The 26550-nt window shown below is 35.5% G+C and overlaps 1 protein-coding gene across 5 annotated transcripts in view; it reads right to left on the reverse strand.

Moving 5' to 3' along the window:
• The window catches only part of OXR1 (oxidation resistance 1), a 216950-nt gene that overhangs the window by 20242 nt on the left and 170158 nt on the right, over nt 1–26550 (reverse strand). For all 5 annotated transcript variants that reach the window (XM_087706778.1, XM_087706779.1, XM_087706776.1 and 2 more), the window contains 7 exons: nt 21949–22056; nt 21006–21119; nt 20368–20520; nt 15753–15934; nt 13887–14605; nt 10646–10811; nt 8981–9143 (listed from right to left, as the gene is read on the reverse strand). In XM_087706778.1, the coding sequence (XP_087562904.1) occupies nt 8981–9143; nt 10646–10811; nt 13887–14605; nt 15753–15934; nt 20368–20520; nt 21006–21119; nt 21949–22056 (1605 nt within the window). The remainder of the gene's footprint in view (nt 1–8980; nt 9144–10645; nt 10812–13886; nt 14606–15752; nt 15935–20367; nt 20521–21005; nt 21120–21948; nt 22057–26550) is intronic.

Consider the following 26550-nt stretch of genomic DNA (forward strand, 5'->3'; position numbering starts at 1 on the left):
GGCTGATTTCTTAAACCAATTATGGTATCCATACCATTTCTGGATACAAAATCAGGCCTAGACTTGTCTAGCTGGCTCTGCTTCCTGACACATGAAGCATTGAAATGGACACACTTCCCAGCATCACAAAGTTGCAGCTATTTTAAAAGCAGGAAGAACCACTGGACCAGCCCTCCATTTTCATTTTCCACCTGGCTCCTTCCCATTTCCTTCTTTCTGCTAGGTGCGCTTCTGATGATGTTTTGCACTCTCTCTCTATCCTGTATATATAAAATGGCAACTGAAGCCACTCTTGAAAAATCAGTAATTCTCACTTCTGCCAGATCACTCAAAACGTTACAGGGAAAGATGCAGATACAGCAGAAAGAGGTGGCAGTGTTTGATGTGGCAAAATGTGTGATATGGTGGTATCTTACTTATTAGTTAGTTATTTTACACTAGCTGGGAGTGCACTAAGACACTCCAGGAGTCCTCTTAACAGCACTTCCTCTCTTTCATTGAGTTAATGTTCTTTTCTTCCACGGTTTACATATCATTACAAATAGCCATTATATAATTTTTCTGGCAAACAAGCATGGGGCAGAGATTCTTGTAACATTTTATCTAAATATAAGCTCATGCCAAGTAGTATATCTTACAAAATTTAGTGAGTTATATGCCCTTGAAAGCAGAAGCCTTAATAGATTTCTATAATAATTATAACAGTAGTAATAATTTTGTCTAATTTAATATCTTTTTTATTTCAAATATATCCAAAATTTAATTTAAATTACTATCATGGCCGGTACATTCAACTAAATAAATTATTACAGTCCAACATATACAATTTCAATTGCTCTTTACTGTCCTAAAAGATTCTATATTTTCTTCTATTGGAGACTTTATAATGCAATTTGGGAAGTTAAATCAATTTTAACTTTACATATTTATAGTTTAAGAATTTACCAGACTAATTTTATAAAACTGAGATGAGGTTTTTGATCTTAATCTGCTATATGAAAAATATGTACAACAGCAACTTAAAAAGCCACATTCATGTGATTATTGCATAAGCAGTATATAATGCCAACAATCCTGTTAATCAGTGGTTATTCTAAACAGGTTTTTTTAAAGCTTTTATTTCAAACTGGAATAAATGCTTTCTGTATTAGTAAACAGTCCTTGAAGGTACTTCTGCAAGATATTTTAGCTAAAACAAGTCTTTTGCATTTAGTGAGTTAAATCAGTTATTTTATAATATAAGAAATCACTGATTTTATAATATAACTAATAGTGGTATTCATCTGCTATCAGTAAAGAAGAAATATTTATTTTGCAACATACATAATGGATAAGTTCCTCAGTAAACAATATATAGCCATTTCTAGTTTTTATCACCCTATTCCTCTAACTTTTAAAACAGTTATCTTATCCTATTTACAGTTCATATGATGCTTTAAAAAGAAGAATAAAACATACATGGTAAGGCCTGAAAAAATACCCAGGAAACCTTCAGCTCATTGATATTTCTTTTCTTATATAACAAAATGAGAAAAAAACTAAACTTTTTCAATTAATACTGAGAAACTGAAAAACACATATTTCTAGTTAACATAAATAGATCTATTTGACATAGTTTCAGAGGCTATATGTCATACAGGGATTTTGCAATACTAATAAAAAATATAGTACTGTACAATAAAGTACTGTTTATAACTTTATTTCCATTCACTCTCAGGTCTTCCTGGTGCTCTGCTCCCCCCAGCAGCCCACAAATGCCTTGACCATGCTCCAAAGAGTGCCCCACCCTTTCAGAACAGACTTAATGCTGCCCAAATACACAACAGAAATAGTAACATTTTCTATGTTTTTTGCCAGTGGCATTACACAAACATAACCACTGAAGGAAAGTACAATGCAAATGATAAACAGATCATTTAATTGTTGAAGATGAAAAGTTTCACAAAAATTATTGGAAGACCTAAAATTTCAGTTTGAAGTATACAATATTTATAAATGTGATGCGTCTTTATAGAACTCCTGTCCAATATTCCAGATGAAGCTTTGTTCCCCTTCCCGGTAATCAGAGAACATGCAAGCCACAGAAGTAGACAGATAGACATTAACCACAGGCTGTATATTTCCATTTTTAAAAAAATAAAAGAATCAATAGGATAAAAAGCACCCTGTGTATCAATACCAAAATATGATTGTATAAACTCACAAATTATCCACATCTCATGTTAACACCTGGAAAGCATGTAAAATCACAAATTATCTTACATTAATACCGTGCCATGTCAGCAATATAAAAGAATAGGCAAGTTAGTGTAAGAAACTTCCCAAAATATATTTGCCCACAAAAGCTATCACAAATACATTGTTTTAAATCAGATCATTTCAAACTCCAACTTTTAAATTAAAGTAGTTAAGTTTTAAATTGCAGTTTCTTAATCAGAGATTTTAAAATTCTGATCAATAATGAATATTAAAAGAAAAAGCAGGGATCATTACTGATTACAATAGCACTATAGTAACAATAACATAAATATTTCTTATAATATTTCTTTCTTATAATATTTCTCAAGGAATTACCAAAGTTTATTTCTCATGAGTGATGCTTTCTTCTTTTCTTGCCATACTAAAAACTAGTTCCTTTGTAAAAAAAAAATCACATTAATTTTAGCTTCACACGAGCATTTCTCCACAGCAAACTATCTGCTTTTAATTCCAGGCACAGCAAAGCTCTTCTTGCAGACAGAATATCGTGCTAGTTGCATTGAATTGATTGACAGGATAAGCAACTAATGAGTGAGCAGAGTGTTCCTCCTGGGGTGTGTCATTATCACGGAAAGCACAACAGAGATGTTTCTCTATTCAAGAGAGGTTGCAGTGCACTAAAGTGCTTAAAGAGCAAAAAAGTTTAAAGAGACACACTACTCTTTTAGAATCCAATGAGAAATTTGTCAAAACTAATCCTTTTTATTTTTGAAAATAAAAGTAACAACCCTTGTTTACATACTTTCAATGAGAACAGCATTTGTTGTGATTAATTACTATTAATGGACAATTCTTACAGTTCAATTATTATTTTTCTGAATGACAAGTGCAAACAAATATACCCTTTCATATTTTAATTTCCACATGGGAAAAAATAATTCAGTTGATGAGAACTGTATGCATTACTATTGTTCTTGAAATATAAAGCAATCCTGTAAATATGCCTTTATACTACCAAGTAGAACCACCTAGGGTTCAAAAATTAGAGAACTGTATCAATGCAAATCCTACTTGATGCAAACCTTTTCTTCTGTTGAATTCACTTAATTTTCTTTAACCTGCAATTGTTGTGAACCACAACTCTCAACATGGTCATACTGTCTGAAATTTTAGTTCAGCAACATCTGGAGGAACACAGGTTTTCTGCTCCAGAATGATAAATGGTGTTTAAATTTCCTTAAGCCTCTGTAAAAAGGTTTTAGATGTCAGACTTTTCCCACTGTTAGTCAGTGAGTGTCCTTGAAATCTGAGCTTTCCCACTGGACTGTGGACATATTTCACTAGGATCCATCTCCTTTTAAAGCCTTTTAAAGCTTTTCATGTGTGTGAATACATGTATAGAAAACTGCTAGTAGCAAACTAAATAAATGCTGTTTTTTTTCTCTTAATTTTGCATATAGAAGGAACAGTGAACTTCTCTATGTTAGATGCTTCACTGACGTCCGAGGAAGCCGGAGGGGAGACCCTGCCAGTTTGCTTGGGGGGGGGGGGGATCACTAACCTTTGCCTTGGTTTTGGTTTGGCTTGGGAAGGGTAGGGAGAGGCCCAATTGCTGGATACCACCAGCAATTCCTTGAGATATGGCCCTTGCAACTACCTCCTTCATGTCTGTGGTCAGCTTGGGGGTGTGATCCTGGTTCTGGGGAAAAAGTCCTGGCGACAGGCCCAGAAAGAGGGATTTCCTCCTCCAATAGGGAACCGACCTCCTCCAAGTACTCCTCCTTTAGGGATGAGGCTAAAGACCTGGAAGGGGCTCTAGAGGGGTTGGGGGAGAACCCAAAATCACCCTCCTCTACCACAGATGAGGATCATCTGGATGAGGATTTAGAGTGTGTGTGTGTGGGGGGGGTGGTCAGCAGGAATCTCAGCAGGTGGAGGGAGATCCTGTTGAAGCCCTTGGTTACCCTGAGCTTTTTGAAACTGCTTTTCTAGGGCTCTCTGGCGTCTCTCAGCCAGCCTCTCCTCTGCCTTGGACCCTTTATTTGTTCTAGGCTGCTTCCCTTTAGTGGGGCATGCTGCACCGGCACCCTTGGCCACAGGATTGGGCCTGCTGCGTTGCTGCTGGTAGCTTGCCTGATTTGCGGCCTTCTCCACACTCTTGCTGGCCATGGTGAACTCTCAGTCCTCAAACCTCGGTATTTAGAAGGTTGCTTGAAGTAAGTAGAGTCCCAATAAGAGATGAGTCTCTGAGGCCACGGCTCGGCAGGAATGCAGCAACAAAATGGTGCCAATAGGGGAAGTCCTCAGGGCATTGCAGATCCGCGGTGTTAATAAATACAAGGAATGGCCCATAAAGCCAAACTCCTTGTGGCCGCCAACCAAGATCTTCAGGGGAGGCCTGCCTGGCGACCCAGAGCAAGGCCACTTGACCAGCACCCCTTCCGGCAGCGATCTGCTAAGGGACCAGGCTGCAGCAGAGTGAACGGGAAAAAAGCAGCTTGGATTTAAAGCGCATATTTTTTTCCAAAATAGCCGCCGTGCTGCCGTCGGAGATCCAGAATGCCCAGTAAAGCCTCCGGAGCTAAGAGGAGTCTTCCAATGGATTGCAGGGGTACCTGACTTCCCTACCTGACCCCAAGGCTCACCAGCGGCCGCTAATGAGCCTCCCGGTGCTGCCAGAGCCTCGTGGAAACGAGGAAGGCTGTAATGCTCCCAGCAGCCTGGTCCGAGCATGAGGCAGCAATTAGACGAAGGAAAAAACATTGGTAAAAAACAAAAACAAAAAACCATAGGTCTATCTAAGACTACCACAGTGGGGAAAAAACAATAAAAGGCTACACTAATGCAATTAGGAGAAATCCGGCTTGCTATTCAAGGACTGGAAATCTCAAACACATCCTTTTAGGGCGACTGAGTTTTTCAAACTGACCTCCAAAGGGAGCAGGAGGCGTGGCTACACTAAAGATTTAAACTCAGTCCTTGGGCAGCAAGCTGAAGTTAACCCATGCTTGGACACTCCAGGCAGTGCCTAGGAGAAAGTGATCTACTTTGTAGATCCAAATTCTACTAAGGGTTATCAGAGATAACAATACAAGTATTTTAACCTTGATCAAATAAACCAACTTTATATTCCTCCCTTATACTTTTAACAATCTTGATCTTTAGTCTCTTCAAATAGTTACACTCAATTTCATTTTTTCTGGCTCTTCTCACACAAATTTTTTTTTTGTAAATCAAATATAAGAAATGTATCCAAATCACTCTTTTGGTTTGTTATTTGTGTATCCCTTTTAATTATTAAGGAAGTGGATGGTTTAATTTGTTTGTGTAGCATCTTTTTACATATTCTTATAGCCAGTCATTTTTAAATACACTTTCAGATCAATCTGGTGAAATTTGTTCCTTCTTCAGTAGCATCTTTTAAACACAGTGTATCTATAGAAGAAGACACTCTTAAAATTAACTGCTGGGTCCACTGTTATTAAATATTAGCCAATATATCTAATGTTATTTTTCTCCATTCTGTATTAGTAAGGTGAATTTAAGCGTTCTCCTTTAGTTGTAATCTTCATTTCCTTCTGGTTTCCTATCCTGTGTCATCCAATCACGGTTTTTTTTTTCTTCAAAAAATTCAAAACAAAAAGAGTTTCCCATGGGAAGCATTTTTATAATTAGTTCCAAATTTCTTTCATTTCAAACATTTTTGTAACTTTTAAAAATCAAACTTCTACATACCCTTTCAACTATTTATTCTGCTTTATTTTTAAAAAAATCCTTAAACTTGTATTTAAAGCTTTTTTCGTTAAGTTTGAAAGAAATTCACCTGGAGGTTTCAGATTTGTTAATCCAAAGGTTCCTAACAGTTAAAAAAGCAGTTAACAAACAATTTTAGAAAAAGAATTATGCTACCCCAAAGTCCTTTCTGAAGGTTCAACTGCACTTTCAACAGAATGGTTACTTCCTTGTCTTGCAGAACTTTCAATTTGCCAGACATTGCTGTCTTGTGGCCATGTGAGTAACAACTGTCGGAAGCACTTGTGGTCAATCTTAAGTCTTCCTGTGCTGAGAAGATTATCAAAGAGCCTCTCCACTCAAACGCTCTTCATTCTGCTGCAATGCTTTTAGCAGAGCTGTCCCTAGTTCACCATTTCTTTTCCAGAAGTCCACCCCAAACTCTTTTGGATACACAGCAATTTTCTCCCTCTTTGTTAAGCAAATGTCTAATTATATAGTTCTACCACAATGGAACTGTAGAAAAAAAAGTGCTACAAGACAAAAAAAGCCATAGACCTCTGAGTTAGAAAACAACAATGCTTAATATTGGGTTAAAAAGAGCTTTTGGTCCCAGTTATAGTCTTGTCTTAAATATTATTAAGAATTATAAAGAAGAACTTTTTCTTCCCAGACTGTCTATTACCAATCTTGTTCAATTACCATAGCCCAGCATTGATAAAGTTTTCTGAAGTTTTTAAAAATATTGGGAGAGGTTAATACCAAGGCTTACAAGGAAAATTAAGCCTTACATTCACTGATCCTGACAACAACTTAAACCTATTAATTAAGAATAAACAACAACAAATGCATCACACTGAGACCACTAGGAATAGGAAGCTTGCAATTAATGGATCAGGACAGTGCTCAAGTCCAAATGTTCACCAGGTACAAAACTGTAATAATCCAAAAGAATAAAATTTAAGATGAATCTGCTAATTTAAGAATAGTTGAAAGCCTGGTGTCAAGAATATCTTGTTCCAGCAACAATTAATTAATTAAGAATCGGCATTAATCTATCCTGGAATAAAAGGAAGACACAAAGTAGCATTGTAACCCAAATTCAATAAAAATAAAAGACCTATGAATAGCTAAAGTTGAAGTACAGAAGAAAATCTCATAGCATGGGTAAAAGAAACAAAGAGTTAATATAAAGAATTATCAGTGCATTGTTGGTTTTGTTGATGTGCTGTGGTTAAGTTTACAAATGCACTCTATGCATTCTCTGCTTCTTTAAGCTTTAAGGTATCTTTAAAATAAAACAGGTTCTATTTTCAAAAGGCATTCTAAAAATTCAGCATCCTGACAAGTGAATAGTTGAGTCACAGGATAATATACAGAATAGACACAAATACCCAAGCTAAACATAATAATGTGGCTTTTTCTAGATTGTTGTATGGTCTTTTGACTGGTTAATGGGAATATTGGGAGCAACACCTTGTGCAAGGTATCAAAATTATGGCTGTGATTGACATAATCAAAGTTCTGCCACTTGCCCATTGCCTTACACATTAAAATGGGCAGGTCTTTAATTGCCTGGTTGTTCCCATTTTGACACTGTTGACTCTTTTTCCACATGTACCAATTTTGTTGTTTAAACTTATTTCTAAGTTCCTATTGTTGTTATAACTAACAATATATATAACTAAGAAATCATGTATGTATTTACAGACCATTTTGTATTCACTACATGCTTGTATACTCCTCTGCCTACTTGATTACAATCTTTTGGAGTACCTACTCTATATGGCTTAAGACAGTGAACTTTGGTACGCATGCATTCTGGGTATGTTCCTGGGCCTTATGTGGTTTGTGGTATATTTACTGCAGTGACATGTTGGTCTGGCATCTCTTCAGTTCTACTATATGCAATTGTAATTTTTTGTGACTTTTAGTTTATATCTTAAGAATATGAATCATAGGGCAAGGCATTCATCCTGCATTTTCCCCCTGTAACACTATTCTAATTCCTGAACTATCCAAGTGGCAATTGAGGATTTCACCATTTTGCGAAAATAATATCACTGATACCAATCTTGTTTAGATACCATTAGCACCAAGCATAATAACTTCAGATTTGATTCAAGATTATCTAGGATCTTTGCTTTAATTTGTGACTTTTGTATTATGTCTGTTGAAGTGATAATTGAATTCCTTATGTTTTAACACCTCTATAAACTGCTTTTATTATTCTGAATATTGTGATTTTGTTTTTGTAAAATGGCTTTAAAATAAAGATGAACAATAAGCTAGTCACACAATATTACAAGTATATAAAATTATACTATTTAAAATATGAATTCAAATTAAGGAAGGCATGCTTTTGAATTATTATTGTAGAAAATAGAGACTTTCCCAGGCTTCTGATATTTAATACCCATTATATCCATATCATTTTTTTATTTGCAATATTGTCTGTATTATATTAATGTATGTAGAAACTGCCTTAAGAGTAATAATTTAAGCCAAAAATCCTCTATTAATAATGTATATTATAATAATACTATTTTTTTTAAATTAATAATTGCATGTCTGAAAGTCTGAAATGTTTATAAATTGGAGAAAAACATGGAGATGTTTTACTGGAATTGGGTAAGAAAACAAGCAGTATTTACTGAGAAATGTCCAATTCTTTTCCAATAATCTGTTGAAAAAAAGCTGTTTAGGAATGAAAACATGGTAAGCAAAATGCTTATTGCTCTTGTTAGTATTTCAAATCACCCCTAACCCATTTGATTTTCATGTTTAAATAAGCAAACTATTTGTTACATATGTTTACATGTAACTGCTGCCTGACCTTTGCTACAGTCACAAAATGGAAACAGCAATATACACTAAGATACCCAGACTATTATACAATAGAGAAAAATTAAAGTATGCAATCATTAGATAAACATGTATTTGCAACTTTTACTTAACAATATTAGTTGATGAAATTTCTCTATGTAGAAATTAAACAATTTTAAACAAATGCTGTGTTTTTTAAAGTTGATAACTAGCATTTACTTACCTCCCAGTCCTTAACAGCTGTTTCATCATCAACTGAATCTTCACCCGCCTGTGTTTCAATTTTTTTTACTACGATAAATCCTGGCTCTCTATTTGATTCTCCCGTATCTTCTGTATATAATTCTGGACTCCACTGAACAAAAAATGCATACAGATGTTCAGTCCTTTGAAAGGGAAAATGAAAAATAAATGGATACCCATTCAGATTTGCACAAAGTTGGAAATATTGTTTTTTAAGTAGTAATTCACTCTATCTTTTCACTGTCAGTTACTCATGCTTTTCTCTGAAAATCAAGAGAAAGAATATTCATATAAAGTCTATTGTCTAATGTAAGGCAGAACCATGGTAGACAATATTTTCAGTATCTTAGCACATAACTAGTACTGATTATGGCATCCTTAACAGATTATAATTCTGAAAAGGGCTTCTTAGTTTCATTAGGAAAAAGAAGAAGTGAATAGAAGAGGACAACACATCTAGTTGGCAGGATTAAACAACTAGCTAAGTTGGATTGGACTTGCTTAGTATTTAGGCAACATAATCAAGCTTGATTCAAGGGGTTTCTTTAGAAGAAAAGGACATAACAGGAAAGACCTGTTTATCTCAAATACATACTAGAAATCAAAGATTAACAATTTATCAGCCATGACAAATGTTTGCTCATCTAGTCTGGCATGATCTTCCCAGAGTGCCCAGGCAAATGCTTCTGAGAAACACAATAAGAGAAAATATTAATAATTCTTCCTATTGTTATCACTGAGAAAGTGGTAATTCTAGACATTCTGTTTCAGAAAAGATTCAGATCTATGGAAATTCTGATTCTCTTATTATCTATGAATTTCTCAAAATTCCAATACTTAACGAACTCTGGTAAAGACGCTTGGCAGCATTACTTGGTCAGCCTGATTAAAAGATATAAAAATAAGGTTACCAGGCCACAGTTTGGCATGAGCACAGGAAGTCTATGGAGGACTTAGAAGAGTGACTTGTGACCTTCTTTGCTGGCATCAGAGAAGGTCACAAAAGGTGAGCACCTGACTAGAAGGTACTTGAACTGTCACAACTGCAAGCCATTTACTAAATGTCCAAATCACAATCATGTGACTGTGAGGATCCTGTAATGGCCAGAACTTCAAGGGTTAGTCATAAATACCATATGTGCTGAATGGTGGCTGAATGATTAGTTGATAAGAAAAGACTATTTGTAAAGAGACAATTAATAAGAACACAATACCCAAAAGTTTGAATGATTATTGTTGTGAAAATAGTAATAATAAATGATCCATTGCTGGGATGATCATTTCAATAAGGCAATAGCATCTCATTAAGGAGTCAGGACTGCTATAATCTTTATATCGTTCACTTGAATATAATCCACTAGAAAACAAATGGCCAATTTTAATAAATAGAGATAATGTATCAAGAAAAATTCTGAAACTATCAAGTAAGAAACAAACAAACAATTCAGCAAACAAAAACACCACACACTGAATTAAGAAAACTGATGGTAAGAGACAATAAAATAATATTTCTTGTATAGTTGAAACCTTTAAATTCAGAAGGATGTGGAATTGTCTCAATATGAAAATAGCTTTAATATTAATTTAGAAATGGAAAGATAAGTGTCTTCCTACAATGAAGATACATAGAAAATATCCATCTTACCTTTCTGATGGCACAGCAAACCAATATTCATGCTTCTTATCTCTTTGTGCATATTGCTGCATCAATGCGCTTGCTTGTGATACAAACGTTTTTCGCATTGGCTTGCCCACTTTAAGACACAAGAACTTGTATAACCGATGTCTTCTCTTCTCTTTTATTAGAGGGCCTTTTAAAAAGAGATAAAACGCCAGACTGGTTGGCAATTTTGCTTTGCTAATTATTAAATATTAAATTAATTACTGGATAAATTTGGGCGCATCTTTAAAAACTGATTAGATATTGTTACTCTGCTAAATATTAACTTTAGCTATTATAGCATTTGTGCGCAATCTGCAGTTAAGGCTACATGTGAACATCTAGCTCTCTGCTTATACCTCCTCTAATCCCAAACCTTCAGATCTCAAATTTGGAAAGTAAATAGTGACATGGATTTATCAAACCACAGCAGAGACTTAAGACACCATGAAACTAAACGGTCCTAAAATCAGGCCCATATTTCTTATTTTGAGGAAGCTGAAACAAACCCGTATTTTGCATGTCTTAAAATATTGACTTTATTTCTTAAGCCCCAACCTATAGAGGGGACAAAAAGAAGTGGGTGCAAACATTAAAGCATAGGAAGTTTGCATCCACTTGCTTTCCTTTATTAGACAATTTACCTTACATTGGCAGCTATGCTTCCTAAGGCCCAACTCCCAATTGCCTGACTATGCATTACAACGTAGGATGCAACAAATGAGCTCCTGCTCTCTATCTACAATTAAATAAGCACCTGTGACTAAACTTAACCGTGCCATTGACTGGTTATGATATATAACCATACAACAAATGTTGCATGATTCATTTATTACAATGTTAATCAGCACAAAGGAATGCAGATCTGACATTGTTAAGGGAAGACTTTGACAAAAGGTTACTCAGACTCTGGCAAAGAAACAAAAGCTTGAGAAAGAACTAAAAATAACAACACTAGTTTTTGTTATTTTACTCCATAAATAAATAATGAAGAATATTTCTGGACTCTCTTGCTGTCCCTGTTTCTTGATCCTTGCCTATCTTGAAGGGCTAACAATTGGCCAGAAGAAACATTTCTAAAGAATGATCTTCTCAAATACCAAATCCCCTGCAGACTTCCAAACTTCCAAATCACTTGCTCTCACAAATTGCTCTATGTGTTTGTGTGTTTTTATTCAGGAAGAAAGGAATTTCATGTGAAGAGGGGGGGATAAGCTTGAATACAAAAGCATGAAGCCATTTCATGATGATGACTGTCTTTAAATACAAAATATAGATTTTAAAAGTCCAAATAACTAATACAGTCCAGGAAACATATTGCTGTGTATATCATTACTTGCTGCAACCATATTCTATCAACACTGATACAAGTAACTTTTAGAAACAGAATACTTTTTAGCACCGTAGAGTTTCATAAGAAATTTAGTTAAAAGTAGGACTAATTAAACATAAATGTGGAAGCTATGCTACTGAGATAAGATTTCCTTAAGGGGAGATGGAAAAATTATTAAAAATATTTAAAATTGGCCCAAAAAAACAAAAATATTTGTGGAAACAATACTATATTCAGAAACAGCCACACTGCAAAGTAAGAGGTAGGAGGCAATAAAGCAGCCGTCAAAAATACCAGGCCCAGATGAAACATCCATTAAACACTTTAATGGCATAAGAGGCAGTTAAAGTGCTAACAGCTCTTTGTCAACAATACAAGTAAGTGTTAACATGATCTAGAAATGTAACATGATTAATGGAGAAAACAAGATAATTTAAAATATATCTTTGTTTTATTTATCCAACATAAATACACACACACACACACTCTCACACACATACCCAAATAAATAAATAAAAGAAATTAAGTTTTTTTTGGGGGGTGGGGGGGGGAAAGTGGTTAAAATACAGAAGGCAATGAGACTGAAATGAATAGGATTGCCATCTTGTATTTAGCTCTAATTTACTCTAATAATTTAGACTCTTTTAATTCATTTAAGTTTGTGCAAACTTACATAATTCAAAAATAAAGATATTTCTGACAATAGATATCAAATAGTTAAAGCTATGATAATAGCTTTAATAACTAATAATGGAGAAATAGTTGAAATGACATTGAAAATGACCAAGACATAGATGAGAAATGTTTTGAATTATGGGTACAGAGACAGGTTACTGAGAATATCAAGGACTTCAAGAACCACCAATAAGTTCTGGAAAAATAAGAGGCAAAGATTAGCTAGCAGAAAGTGACATATTTTATAAATGTGATGCAAATAAATGATGGAATGTCAGGCAAGGGAGGTAACAAGGAAGATAACGGAAGCAGCGAATAGATTGCATCAAAAAGCATCCAGATCCAGGAGAGCCATAGCAATAGCAGTAGACTTATATACCGCTTCATAGGCCTTTCAGGCCTCTCTAAGCGGTTTACAGAGAGTCAGCATATTGCCCCCAACAATCTGGGTCCTCATTTTACCCACCTCGGAAGGATGGAAGGCTGAGTCAACCCTGAGCCGGTGAGATTTGAACCGCTGACCTGCTGATCTAGCAGTAGCCTGCAGTGCTGCATTTAACCACTGCGCCACCTTGGCTCTTGTTACATGTTCCATCTACAAAAGAGATGGTGGGTCCCAAGAAGAGACTCTTTGCTGCCATGGGGACTGTCCTGTAGAACATTATCAGTCCCCGATATTAGATTTGTCCCATCCCTCTAAGCCTCTGGGAAGGCCTTGAACACATGGCTCTGCCATCATGCTTGCTCCAGCAACGATGGGAAGTTCTTCCAATGGCTGCACATAAATGAATGAAGTCTGCAGCTGATTATGATTCTGTGTTTTTAAACTGATGAGAGATACTTTTTATATTTTTTGTATAACCTGTTTTTATTGTTTATACCAGATGTTGGCCAGCCAGGTCACTGGGACCAACCTAGATTGGATTCTGAATTGATGATGATTATGATGATTCTTGTGGATTATCAAGAGTGACAAGAGCCTTCACAGTACAGTGGTAAAAAATAAATATGTTGCTAAAAGTTAACACTGGGCTGTCTTTTGCTTTCTCTCAAAGAAATCAGATCCTTCAGAAATAGTGCATTTCGCATTACCCCATGATGCATTTTGATTGCAATAAAATTGAGAATATAATATTTTTTTCCAACCATGTGCATGAAGAATAATTAAGATTTATTGAGAAATTTTATGGTTATACTATATTAAGTTTAAACCCTTACCTTCTACGGTTCCATCAACTGTTGCCATTTTGTGTTTCATTTCTTTATGCACTTCCTGGTGGATGGTATCCCGCTGCTGTTTGGTTTGTTGCATAGTATGGGTCTTCCAAAGCGTCCGCAGCGTCTCTGTATCTGTCTCAGAACCTTGAGTTGGCAATTTCACAGTTTCCCCTTCATTTGTGATCTCTTTCTGAGAATCAGTTTTTTCAGAATCCAAATGCTGCTCATCCTCTGGTACATTTCCTTCTACAGGTTCCTGACATGTTCCATGTTGTGCTTCAGCATCAGAAATAGATCCTTCTACAATATTCTGAACTTTTATTGCTTCCTCCACTGCTTTCGAGTCCACAGTATCATTAACAGAAGTACTGCCATCATCCAAAGGCTGTTCTCCACTGGAGTTTACATCCCCAATAGTATTAACAGAGTCTGAAATATCCTTTACAGATTCTCCGCCAGTGTGGTTTACTGTCTGGACCGATTCAGATGACGCTCCAGAAGATTTGTCTTGTCGAAGGTCATCCAGAAGCTCTTCTCGTATAGGAGACAGTTCTGACTCCGTGAAAACATCTTCTGACAGAGATTCTTCTGTACTCCTTGGAGCAGTACTGGCACTATCATTTCCTGTATCTCTCATTCTTAATTCCATTTCATCAGTATTACTTCTGGTAATTTTCTTGAAGTGGCAGAGATCTTTTACAGATAACTGACCTACATCACTAAAAAGTAAAGAAGACCTCTGTGTTATAACCTGAGAAAACAAAATGCACATAACTTTTTTTTAAAACTAGGATCACTTTAATAGAACCAGTTTGATAACTATTCTAAGCAGTTATACAACATATCTCTGTAGAGGACAATCCCACACCTCCCACCCCATTAGCAGTGTACAAGATTTATTTATTGCAAAAAATTCTATGAGCTTGGGTGGTGTACAATAAAATAAAGAGATATCCCAGTTGCTTTTAATAACTACATAAAACATGAGTACAAATAAATAGGATGGCACTTAAAATAGCTAGGTACCATAAGCCTATTTAAAAAGGATGGTTTTTAAAATCTTGAATGTTAGAAAAGAGAAAGCCAGACACACATCTGTGGGCATTGTATTCATAATGTGTGGGGTACAATGGAGAAAGCTTCATTTCTAGCATACCCGTAGCTCAGGAAAGGTTTCTTTATAGAATAGTCTTATATTCAAACATAGACAACTCGTTGAGCTACCTTAAGAGGGACAGAATTCCTCATTATTGTTGTAGTAGATGTAGATAATTTAACTTCTGTAGGTTGCGTGATAAAAACAATTTTCCTATTTTTATTTTTGTACTTACAGGCTTCAAAGAAACAATTATTTGGGAGAAATTCTATGGTGAAGAATTTGCATGGAGAATCCTATGCTAATCAATAAAACAAAGTTCTGCTTATACATAATAATTGTGTCACAAAAACAACCAATATTTTATTAAAAGTGATTAATAAAGCTGGTCACAAATCCATGTTTCCCTGAAAATAAGACAGGGTCTTCTTTTGACCTCCAAAATAAGCACTTGGGCTTATTTTCGTGGAGGTCTTATTATTTTTGAGGTGTATGAGGTGGCGAGATTGGTCACCTCATGACTGCTGCTGTGTTGCAATATTTTCAAGGAGGGCTTATTTTAGAGCATGCGCTCAAAAGCTTGATTGGGCTTATTATCCAGGGAGGTCTCATTTTCAGGAAAACAGGATATGAGAATCTGGTAACATGCCAAATCAGAAAACATGTCTAAAGTAACTTTCTAAAGCTGCCATGCATATGCAAATGCAATTTTTTTCATTTGAAACATACAGAGAGAGATGTGTACACATACATACACTAATCTATCTTACATGGGTAACGAATCCTGTATTTTGACATCTGCATCTTTATACATAGCAGCTGACATCACTTCTTCCATTGGACACATGATGCCATACTCTTCACAGCCATTTTGTTGAACCAATGGATCTGTTTTATGTGGATCAAACATTATATTGTTTGGTGTCACTAGGAGCACACCGGTGACAGTTCCCTAAGATAAGGAGAAAAACAATCAAACTTCCTGCAAAAATAAACAAAATCTTTTCAAATTATGTCTAGAAGTAATCTAATCACTTCATTATTTAATGAACACTGAGTACTTCTATTAAAGTCTAACAAGCACATTCATCTTTCTTATAAATCACTGAAAATTGTAAATTCCTAGGAAATATAATCTTTAAGGAAAAACAGTTTTGCCTAGTTAATATTATACCAATATATAGAAATTATTGCTATGAAAAAGGAAGTTTTAGCCATAATTCACAAATATTGTAAAATGGTATTGTAAGATAATTTTGCATTTAAATTGTTTAATTGAATAGAACTTCAACAAATCTTAGTATAAACTTATTTCAGCAGTTTTATTAGATAAAACTTAGAAATAAGATAAAACAATTTTTAAAAAAGCAGTAATTTTATAAGTCATGCTACAAATAATATCAAGTTACATATTTCAAAGACTTTATGAAATTGTGGTTAATTTTAATGAAGTCTTTATCAATATATATAAACACTTTTTTTTTCAAGATGCTGTCCCTAAAAAGGAAAAAATTCCAATGCATTTCTGAAGATATGAATTGCTTGCATTTGAAAGGGTTACCGGTATACAGCTCTGAAGAAGTAGAAATATGTGCTATATATAATTTGAGATGCATACTATTTATACGACAGTAAAGATATATTTAACAAATAGATAATAAATAAGATTGGGAAAAGGTAAGAAAATTCTCTCTCTCTCTCTCTCTCTCTCTCTCTCTCTCACACACACACACACACACACACACACACACACGTAACTAAATAGGACTGAAGCCTATGTAACAGAAAAAATATTTCAAGAATATCATTCCTAAATATAATATATAAGAATCTTATATATTAAGAATCTACTTAAGAATCAAGTACATAAATAAAACCAATTTTCATTTGAAGTAAAGCTCTTGCTTATAAGATCAATTTGGTTTTTATCCTTTACTCTTACAGAGATTCAGAAGTATTTATTTTGGAAAGTTATGTTAAAACTCTTGACTTTTATTCAGTTCACTATAGAAAGTGCCAGAGGAAGGAAAAAGAGGCACAAAGGCAGGATATGGATTGAGTTATATCCAGTACAGATTGGAGAATTGATGTATGTTTTTACTTTATGCTTTTAGTGTAATGAGGAAAATCTACAGAGAAAAATATTTTGCATGTTGCTGAGTCCTTAGGTCAATTGAAGGAAAGGACGAAAAAAGGAGGAAGCAAAAGTTGATACAGGCAAGATGAATGGAGGAAACTAGAGATGAAAGGAAAATCCCATGCATTTCAGCCACTTAGTCACTCCTGTTTTAAGCAGCAGCAGCAGCTTTTCATATTGGCTAAGAAAAATGTATTCTCAAGAATAGCAGCATTTCCACTACCTAGGTTTCTATCACTTCTTGTCTTTATTGCCTTTCCTCGCTGGAAGGAGGAAGGTGAATATGAATGCAATTTTAAGTAGTTCTTTGAGTTATATGTATGTGAGCAGCAATCTTGAATAAATGCAGATGGAAAATTAATTAATTAACTGGGGTATCTTTTTAAGAGGAACTTAAGAGTTTATTTAGTACTTTTTTCTTATCCTAACATTGTCCCTGCTTCATTTTTTTTGTGAGGCGAGTGTGACTTCTGCAAGTTATACTCACAGAGACACAATAAAATCCCTACACACATTTTCTAAGGAAGACATTAGATTCTTCTGGAATTGCTAATAATAAATTGACAAGGACGGAAAGTTAGACATTAAGGACTTCCTGTCTGTGAAGTTTTTGTTTTCTGTTTTGTCTTCCTTTTGGGGAGATCATTTTAAATTCAGAGAATATCCTCTTCTCCAATAAACATGGTAATTTTAAATGGAAAACTTTCTTAGTTTGGGCCATGTTTATTAAATTTCAATGCCTGAAGTGAATTGATGTTTCTATGGCATAACTGGCTAAGAATTTGTAAGATATCTGGCTAACATTTGTAAGATAGCACAAGTATATCCTTTCCTATTGTCTGAGAACAGAAAAGATGGTCTAAATATTAAGATTGTGGAAGCATATATGCAAGAATCCTTTAAAAATGCTATTTATAAAAAGATGACAGAACTCTATGGTCCACATACCGTATTTATCGGCGTATAACACGCAGTTTTAAAACTAAAATTGGAAGCTTAAACCCTGCCTGCGTGTTATACGCCGATCTCAGCCTGGCGGCAGCGTCACACACACTGTGGAAGGAGGGGGAGAAGGAGGGAACCAAAGAGAGCTTTTACCGAGTCTGCGCCCCACAGCCAGGACCGTCCTGGCGCCTCCAGCCGCGTTTCTTCCTGCAAAGCCATTCGGGCAACCCGAGAGTTCCGCTTGACGCCAGAAGGGCTTTGCAGGAAGAAACGCGGCGTTTCTTGTGTGTGTGTGTGTGTGTGTGTGTGTGTCTGTCTGTCTCCGCCATCCCCAACCTCTACACCTTGCAGGACTGCTGCGCCTTTGAGAAGCCGGGGTGGGGGGGAGAGGGGGACGGGAACGACGCCTAACCCCCACCCACACAACCCGGTCCCCGGGAATGCCGCTCCCGCCGTTCAGAAACCGAGGGGGAGAAAAGTTCAAAAGCCGCCGGAGCCAGCTGGAAAAGGAGCGACTTTCCCCATTAGCCGGCGCCCTCCGCCAATCCGCAACGGCCTCGCAAATTAAAAACCGAAGGAAGGCGGCGAGCTCAGCCAAGCGCGGCCAGGCAGCCAGCGGCGCGCACCGGCTTCCCAGCGCAGGGAACTTCTCCGGCGGCTGGGGGGAGGCCGTCAAGCGGAACTCTCGGGTTGCCCGAAGGGCTTTGCAGGAAGAAACGCGGCGTTTCTTCCTGCAAAGCCCTTCTGGCGTCAAGCGGAACTCTCGGCAACCCGAGAGTTCCGCTTGACGGCCTCCCCCCAGCCGCCGGAGAAGTTCCCTGCGCTGGGAAGCCGGTGCGCGCCGCTGGCTGCCTGGCCGCGCTTGGCTGAGCTCGCCGCCTTCCTTCGGTTTTTAATTTGCGAGGCCGTTGCGGATTGGCGGAGGGCGCCGGCTAATGGGGAAAGTCGCTCCTTTTCCAGCTGGCTCCGGCGGCTTTTGAACTTTTCTCCCCCTCGGTTTCTGAACGGCGGGAGCGGCATTCCCGGGGACCGGGTTGTGTGGGTGGGGGTTAGGCGTCGTTCCCGTCCCCCTCTCCCCCCCACCCCGGCTTCTCAAAGGCGCAGCAGTCCTGCAAGGTGTAGAGGTTGGGGATGGCGGAGACAGACAGACACACACACACACACACACACACAAGAAACGCCGCGTTTCTTCCTGCAAAGCCCTTCTGGCGTCAAGCGGAACTCTCGGGTTGCCCGAATGGCTTTGCAGGAAGAAACGCGGCTGGAGGCGCAAGGACGGTCCTGGCTGTGGGGCGCAGACTCGGTAAAAGCTCTCTTTGGTTCCCTCCTCCTCCTCCTCCTCCTCCTCCTCCTCCTTCTTTCTGGAGCCCCTTCCTCAAAGATTTGGTACCAAAGCAATGGCGGTGAGGAAGTTGTGTCTTTTGGATTTTGCACTGTTGTCTTTTCAATGGTTCTCAGACTGGTTGAACCTTTAGCAGCTGGGGTGATATTCTTTACTGTTAAGGTTACAATTGGATGTGTTGGACAAATCTTAAAAGATGAAACTTTTATTAAAACGTTTGACTTAACTAAAAACGTCTTCCTTTTTCTTCTTCTTCTTAAATATGATTTATTTATTTATTTTTACTTCAGAAGTTTGATGACCATTGTACAAACTAATCCAACCTAAATGTAGAGGAGGAGAAGAAGGGGGGGGATTTAAAAAGAGCAGAGGAAAAAGAAAAGAAAGCATGAAGAAAACATAAAGAAAGGGATGGGAGGGAGGGAAGGAAGGAAGGCACTTTATGTTGAAACAGAAAATATTATATAAGGAAGAAAATGGAAATAACTTTTTGCTCAAAGAGGTGTTTTTTCATTTCATATTTGCCTTTTAAGAGGAGTTAATGTTATAATTCATGTTCTAATGTTATAAATTTTAATCCAACATTAAGTTCCGAGCTTCCAAGTCATTTATTTTTAATGAAAAAAAATTTTACTCAAATTTTTGTGTTAAAATGGGGGATGCGTGTTATACGCCGGTGCGTGTTATACGCCGATAAATACGGTAGTTAATAAAAATCTATGTGTATCTTCTGTTGCATCTTTCAACTCAGCTGCTACTTTTTTTCATTAGATATTATCATCATTACTATGACAAAGTGGATGAATGTGGCATGGTAATGTATAGCTTTGATAAAGTTGTAAGGTTAACCTCTACTTATAGCTAATATCAATTACCAAAATTCTTCTATCCCAATAAAAGGAAAATTCTCAAATAACTTAGGTAACACATTATTTTATGTAAGAAACATATAATTTTGTACCTTATTACTTGTAATGTATTTACAATTGATCTTGAGAAATTTTTCTGTGAAAGCTTCCTCCTCTTCTGACGTGGATGACACAACTCTTGTAGACCGAACACAGGGATATGCTGGTATGGCTGCTGTTTCTTTCTTTTGGGCCCCATCTGAATCCTATAGAAACAAAAACTGCAGTGATAGAACCAAAAATAGGATGTGCTTTATAAATGTAGCTTATCCTTGCCAAACCCATGTAGTATAACAGAAAAGTTCAAAAGCAAGTCAATGAAAAAAATGAGTCATTTTAAACATCACCATATGTGTTAGAAATAAATTATACAGACAATATTAAATCACAAGTTGGTATATGAAAGGTCTACAGTATTTCACAAAGCTATATAGACTATAGCATTATAGTTTTATTTAATATTAAAGATACCAACATTCACGATATTAACACTGCTGTCCAATGTCCAATGCTAACATCCACATCAACCTTTCAAAATATTTGAAAACAGAAATAGATTTTTATATCAGTTTGCCTCAGTTCTGATCAAATCAATGAGACATGCATACGACAATTTGACTACTTTTCAGAAATGCGTCTTTGGGGGGAAAGTATTCTAGATGTGTGTAGGCACACACAGACATATACTTACAGCTGTCTTCTCAGCTTCAGCTTCTGAAGATGTAGGTGACAAAGGACTTTCAGGACTAAGTGAGGGGGAACTCTCCACACTGGAAAGATACTCTGGATCAGGAACATATAAAACCTATAAAAACACATTTTGATTAAATCTGATTTAACTGGTGTAGACATTATTAATTTAAAATTAAAACATTATTTGCACATGGCTCAAAAAGACATGTCTACATAAATGTAATAGAAAACCGCGAACTTTTTAATATTGTGTTCAAAAATTTGTTTTTGCATAAATCAGTAGCAATTTAGAAATGATACAGAAATTATTTATACGTTATCTGATATTTCATAAAATACCTTGTGGATAATACAAATTTTATTGCGCTTATCTTCAATTAGTTTTTTAGAGTTTGCTTAGGATTTCATATCCACATTTCATATCCACATTTATATGTGATATGAATTTCATTCATGTTATGTTGACTCCAATAAAGACTTTATTTCCCTTTTTCAGAATTTGCATAGAAGTAATTTTTCTAATCAACTTTGAAAAATGTTAAAGGTAAATGTATGCCCTTATTCTTTTATTACGGAATTGTCCTGCTACTTAAGGTATCCTGCTAGAATCATGATTCTTTTCTATTTAAACTTTTAAAATGGATCTGGAGTTTATTAATTAGTCAGCTTTAACCATTCAGTCATTTGACTCTTGGTGACTTTATAGACAAGTGTTCTCCATGCTACCCTGTCAAGCACAACTTCTTTCAGTTGTTGGATGTTCATCTTTGTATCAGCTTTGATGGTACCAAGCCAGTGAGTTCTTTGCTTACCCTTTCTTCCTGATCCACTAATGTCACAAGGTAGTCATCGCCAAAGGAAGGAATGCATATAATGTTCAATAAACCATTAATAACTCTTCATCTATTTTTACTGTACTTATGTTATGTAGTAGACAATACCTGTCCAGGAACAACTGCTCTGGAAAACAGCTTGTTTAACTGCACCAATTCATTAGGCGTAGTATCAAACTTCAAGGCCACAGTATTCAAAGAATCTCTTGACTCCACCTGTTTACAGAACATAAATGCAATTAAGTGATATGTAGCCAAATCTTTCCTATGTTCTTGAAAGTCTAGCATTATATTGTATAGTTTTAAAATAAAATAGCAGCCAAGAAAAATGTACAGGCCTACATTTTATTAGTAGGATTGAAATACAGTAAAACAATAATTCAGTTGCTCTAAATAATCTGGCGTTGAATAAATTTCAAAGATAAAAAGACTAACTAACCAAATATTTGAGATGCCTACAATTTTATTTGAACAATTTAAAAGTGTTTGACTTACTTAAGAACCAAGTCTAATAGAATTGTTTTTAAAAATAAGCTCTTGTAAAAAATTAATCAGCAGCATGCAGTTTTCTCAAATTTTAAATATTTTCTTAGCTGCTGTACTGGGAATAAAAAGCTGATGTTTCCAATTTGACATACAAACTGTTATTACCATAAAATGAGGATTACCTAGTATTCCAAAGAAAGAAAGGAGCAGAGAGTAGGACAAAACACTAATCATTATAAAATGTGATTAATTTAGATTAAAATAAAACTTTACCCTCCAACAGCAACACCAGTTCATTAAAACAGAATTAATGAGTAATTTATCTGGTGATTCCATGTCCCGAGCCCTATAAACTATTTCTGATTTATTTCTAATAAAAAAATTAAGACAGTTACTTTTTAATGTGCACTGAAGATTTTAGATTCTTAGATTCAGCATACACTAAGATTCAGCATACACCAAGGAGAAGCTGAAAGACAACTATCTGTCAAATAGATATCAAAACTTTTGAAGCATTTGCTGCTGACTCATTGTGACTGTGATGTTTTGCTTATTGCAAACCCTAATGAAGCCAGTCTTTTAAAAATGAATGATGTGGATATTGGCCAACAAAAGGTGCTTCCTGAAAAGAGACATAAGTCTGAAACAATGGAAATTATTGTTTCAGTTACAATGCTTGAGGAATTTTTGTCAGTTCCTACAACATGACAGAATTCATTTTGAAAAAACAAAACAGAAGAACATAACTCACCTGACAAAAATGACAAAATATAACAAATATCAAATGAAAATATGTCAACTACATTTAATAGAAAGCAATTGCAATTTACAAATTTTAGATTTTAGTTGCCTAAAAGGGCAAACCATTTTATATCCATGTTTTTTTTAAAAAAAAAACATGCAGCTTAAAAAAATGTTTATAACATTGTTTTGAATATGAGCCAGGGTGGCACAATGGTTGGAGTGCAGTACTAAAACTGACTCTCTGAAATATATAGCTATATGTATATCATCATCCAAATATAGTCATTTTGGTGTCTGCCTCTAAAATTATTCTCCCATTTTGTCCTGCCTAAAGTAAGTCTAGTTTAAATAAAGGCTATCTTTATTTTACTGTTTCATGCAAAGTATCTATCAGATACTTCACTCAAAAGGGATCTAAAATAAAGAAAACACACACACACACACAAACACACATGTCTTTTTGTACTTTTCCAGCAATCGAATTGCTAAATTGTTAGGTTTTCTAAACCGATACCCTGTCCTTACTCAGAGACTGTTCACTGGCATTTACAACTGCTTTTTTTGCTGATTACCTACCCATTGTCTCCTGTGCCCCCACTGCCTGATCTGCTCCCCACAATGCATGCCACTACTGTACTGGGCAGGGCCTTCTTTCACACTGACTTTTTCGGGCAAGTGCAGCTGGGCCATCTATCAATTTGCTGCCCCATCCAGGTGTTCCATGCCATGCACAGAGAGCCTTCTTTTGTGAAAGAAGACCAATATGAGAAACTGTCCTGACTGCCATTGTGAAAGAAGGACTTTTCTAGACAGATCATTTTTTTGCATCTGGGAATGGCACAAAGGGAGAGCCTAGAAAGCCCCAGCAGCACCAGAATGAAAGAAGGCCCCTGCTGGTACAGTAGTGATGTATGGTGCAATGGGGGGCAGCAATGGCAGGAAGGACTGGGCCAGCAGCAATGGATAGGTGGGCAATCAAAATGGCAAAGATATGAGGTATCTTAGGCTACTCAAATACAATCATTTCCATCAAACATGGTGTATTGCTAGACCAACTGTGTGGTTGAAGATGCAGAAAAATGGTAGTTCACCTCCTAAAATTAAGACAGTTTCCAAGAAGTTAAACTATAAAATTATTCTGAACTTCATGGAAGCTGCACCATAGTATTCTGCACAATTCCAATATCCTCCAGATATCTTGTCCCTGACCTCTATTAGCTTGAATGTAGTGTATGGAAATACGAAAGCAACTTATGGAAGAGCATCAAAGTGCCTATTCACAGTATACTTGAAGCCATTGGCAAAGATCATCAGGATGGTACCTAGCTCTATTTCTCCCTCTCATTTGTACCAAATAAGGTTCTACCAAAAAAAAATCACTATCTAGGCTTAATTTTGAGTAGAAAAATATAATAAATTTAAACTGAATTTGAACACTGAGGCTTAATATATAAATGGCTTTGGCTTTATAAATTAATGCAACAGCTTCAAATAGAATTTACATACATTTATATAAATGGACAACATTATTTAAATCTCCTGCAAAATGAATTACAGACCATTTTGCATAAATGTACTCTGAAATCTGCCATGTTGGTACAAAGATACAAATTAGTTAAATACTTCATGTCTGTATCAGATAATATGATATTTATTAAAATGAATTTGACCACTAGATAACAAGTCTTTATTTATTTACCACAAGAAATCAAAAGCTCACTGTATAACTCCAGAAACAAAATGTCAAGTTTGCTCCTTAAACGACTTTGTCATGGGAGAATCAAGTATGTAATCATGTTTTTTGTTCATTTCTAAGCCAAACTCAAAGTTCTATTGCCTTATAATTCCCTAAGTAACAGAGTTGAATATCTGAATATTGTATGAATTGTCTCATATTTTCAGATGGAACAGAAGAGTAGACATTTATCTTCTTGTCACATCATTATGAGCAACATACATAATGATAACACAAGATAAATCCTTATTTTTTAAAATATTGAAACTTGGCCAAGATTCAGTTAATTATCAAGGCATGACTGCCAAATCTATTGTGGAGAATGTGATTGAGTTGTCTGTAGAGTGTTCATTATGTTTGTTTATTAAAACGTTATATTGTGGATTATTTTAATAATATTTATTATTATCAACATATTTATTGAAAATATATGTATAGAAATAAAAAGTGCACAAATTTCCAACATTTTTCATAGACCCTCAACAAAAAATTTAAAAAAGGATAGACTAAAACTCTGATCATCGCTCAAGTTTCTAAGTACCAGAATACTGATGTGTCTTACTTTTTATAAACAATTATAATTGTGACTAGCAATTATTTAAAGCAGTTCATGAAGTTAATCACAATGCTTATCACAGGAAATATATTCTATTTTTGGAGTGAACAAGTCAGAATTTTTCAGGATTAGAGGAATACATTACTGTGTGTCATCTATAGCATTTCTTCCAAAAAGTTGTTTCCTCTTTTCTAATATTTTCAAATAATGTTTTCCAAAGGAAAATATTGTACTGTAATTTAATAGAAAATTAAGATTTCCAAGTATTGCATGTATTTATCAGGGAGGAATTCTAAGTTAATCTTCTTTGCTAATAGGCTTTTTCATGAGAAGAAATAAATACATGGAAGAAATCTTTATACATTTTTATATTTCCAAATTTATGTTAATAATTTGAGAATTATTGGGAATTGTGAATAAAATAAAATAGAAATTCAAACAAATCAGGTCACAAATATGTAACAAATAATAAACGAATTGAAGTCCTAATACACTATGTAATAATGACAAGTTATTAGTTATTTTGAGATAGAAGTGGAAAAACTAAATGAAACATTTTCAGTCTCTTTAATACCCTGATACAAACACTTTAAGGCTATTGGCAATAGCAAGTCTTACCAAAATTATTTTCAATTGCTTGCAAAAGTAATTAGAGACCATTTTTGTAGTATGTATTCTGAAAACTGTAAATCATCTTACAATTGTACAATGGTACAAATTACTTAAATATTTCATATTTGTATCAACTGAACATTTCTAAATTCACTGAAAGGAGTTCGATTACTGGAAACTGTGGCTATATTTTTCCTCTAGTGAAATAAATGAAAATCTGACTGTATTACAACTTCATGAACAAGCTTATTATCTGATGATAACGTTACTAATATACACATTATATAAACTTACACTGTAAAATTGACACAAAAGCTCTGCTTGTGTAGTTTAATACAAGTCATTCAAAACAATTTTGTTAGAAATGCAGAAGCGGGATAGCTGATACCACTCTGTATTAGATTGTTTATACAAGTAATTTATTTAAATGAAGGAACCAATTCACTTCCTAATTACATTTTATGGTTATATACTCATCAGTTTCTCTGAAATTCAGCAATTGAAAGCAAAAGAGCAATAGAACTTTAGAGTAAGTCAGTTCTGTTTAAACTGTCACAAAAATACACACAGTACATAC

This window comes from Thamnophis sirtalis, unplaced genomic scaffold (genome assembly GCF_051295495.1).
Source record: "Thamnophis sirtalis isolate CommonGarterSnake01/CBP01778 unplaced genomic scaffold, rThaSir2_p1.2 scaffold_2, whole genome shotgun sequence".
NCBI classification, from domain to species: domain Eukaryota; kingdom Metazoa; phylum Chordata; class Lepidosauria; order Squamata; family Natricidae; genus Thamnophis; species Thamnophis sirtalis.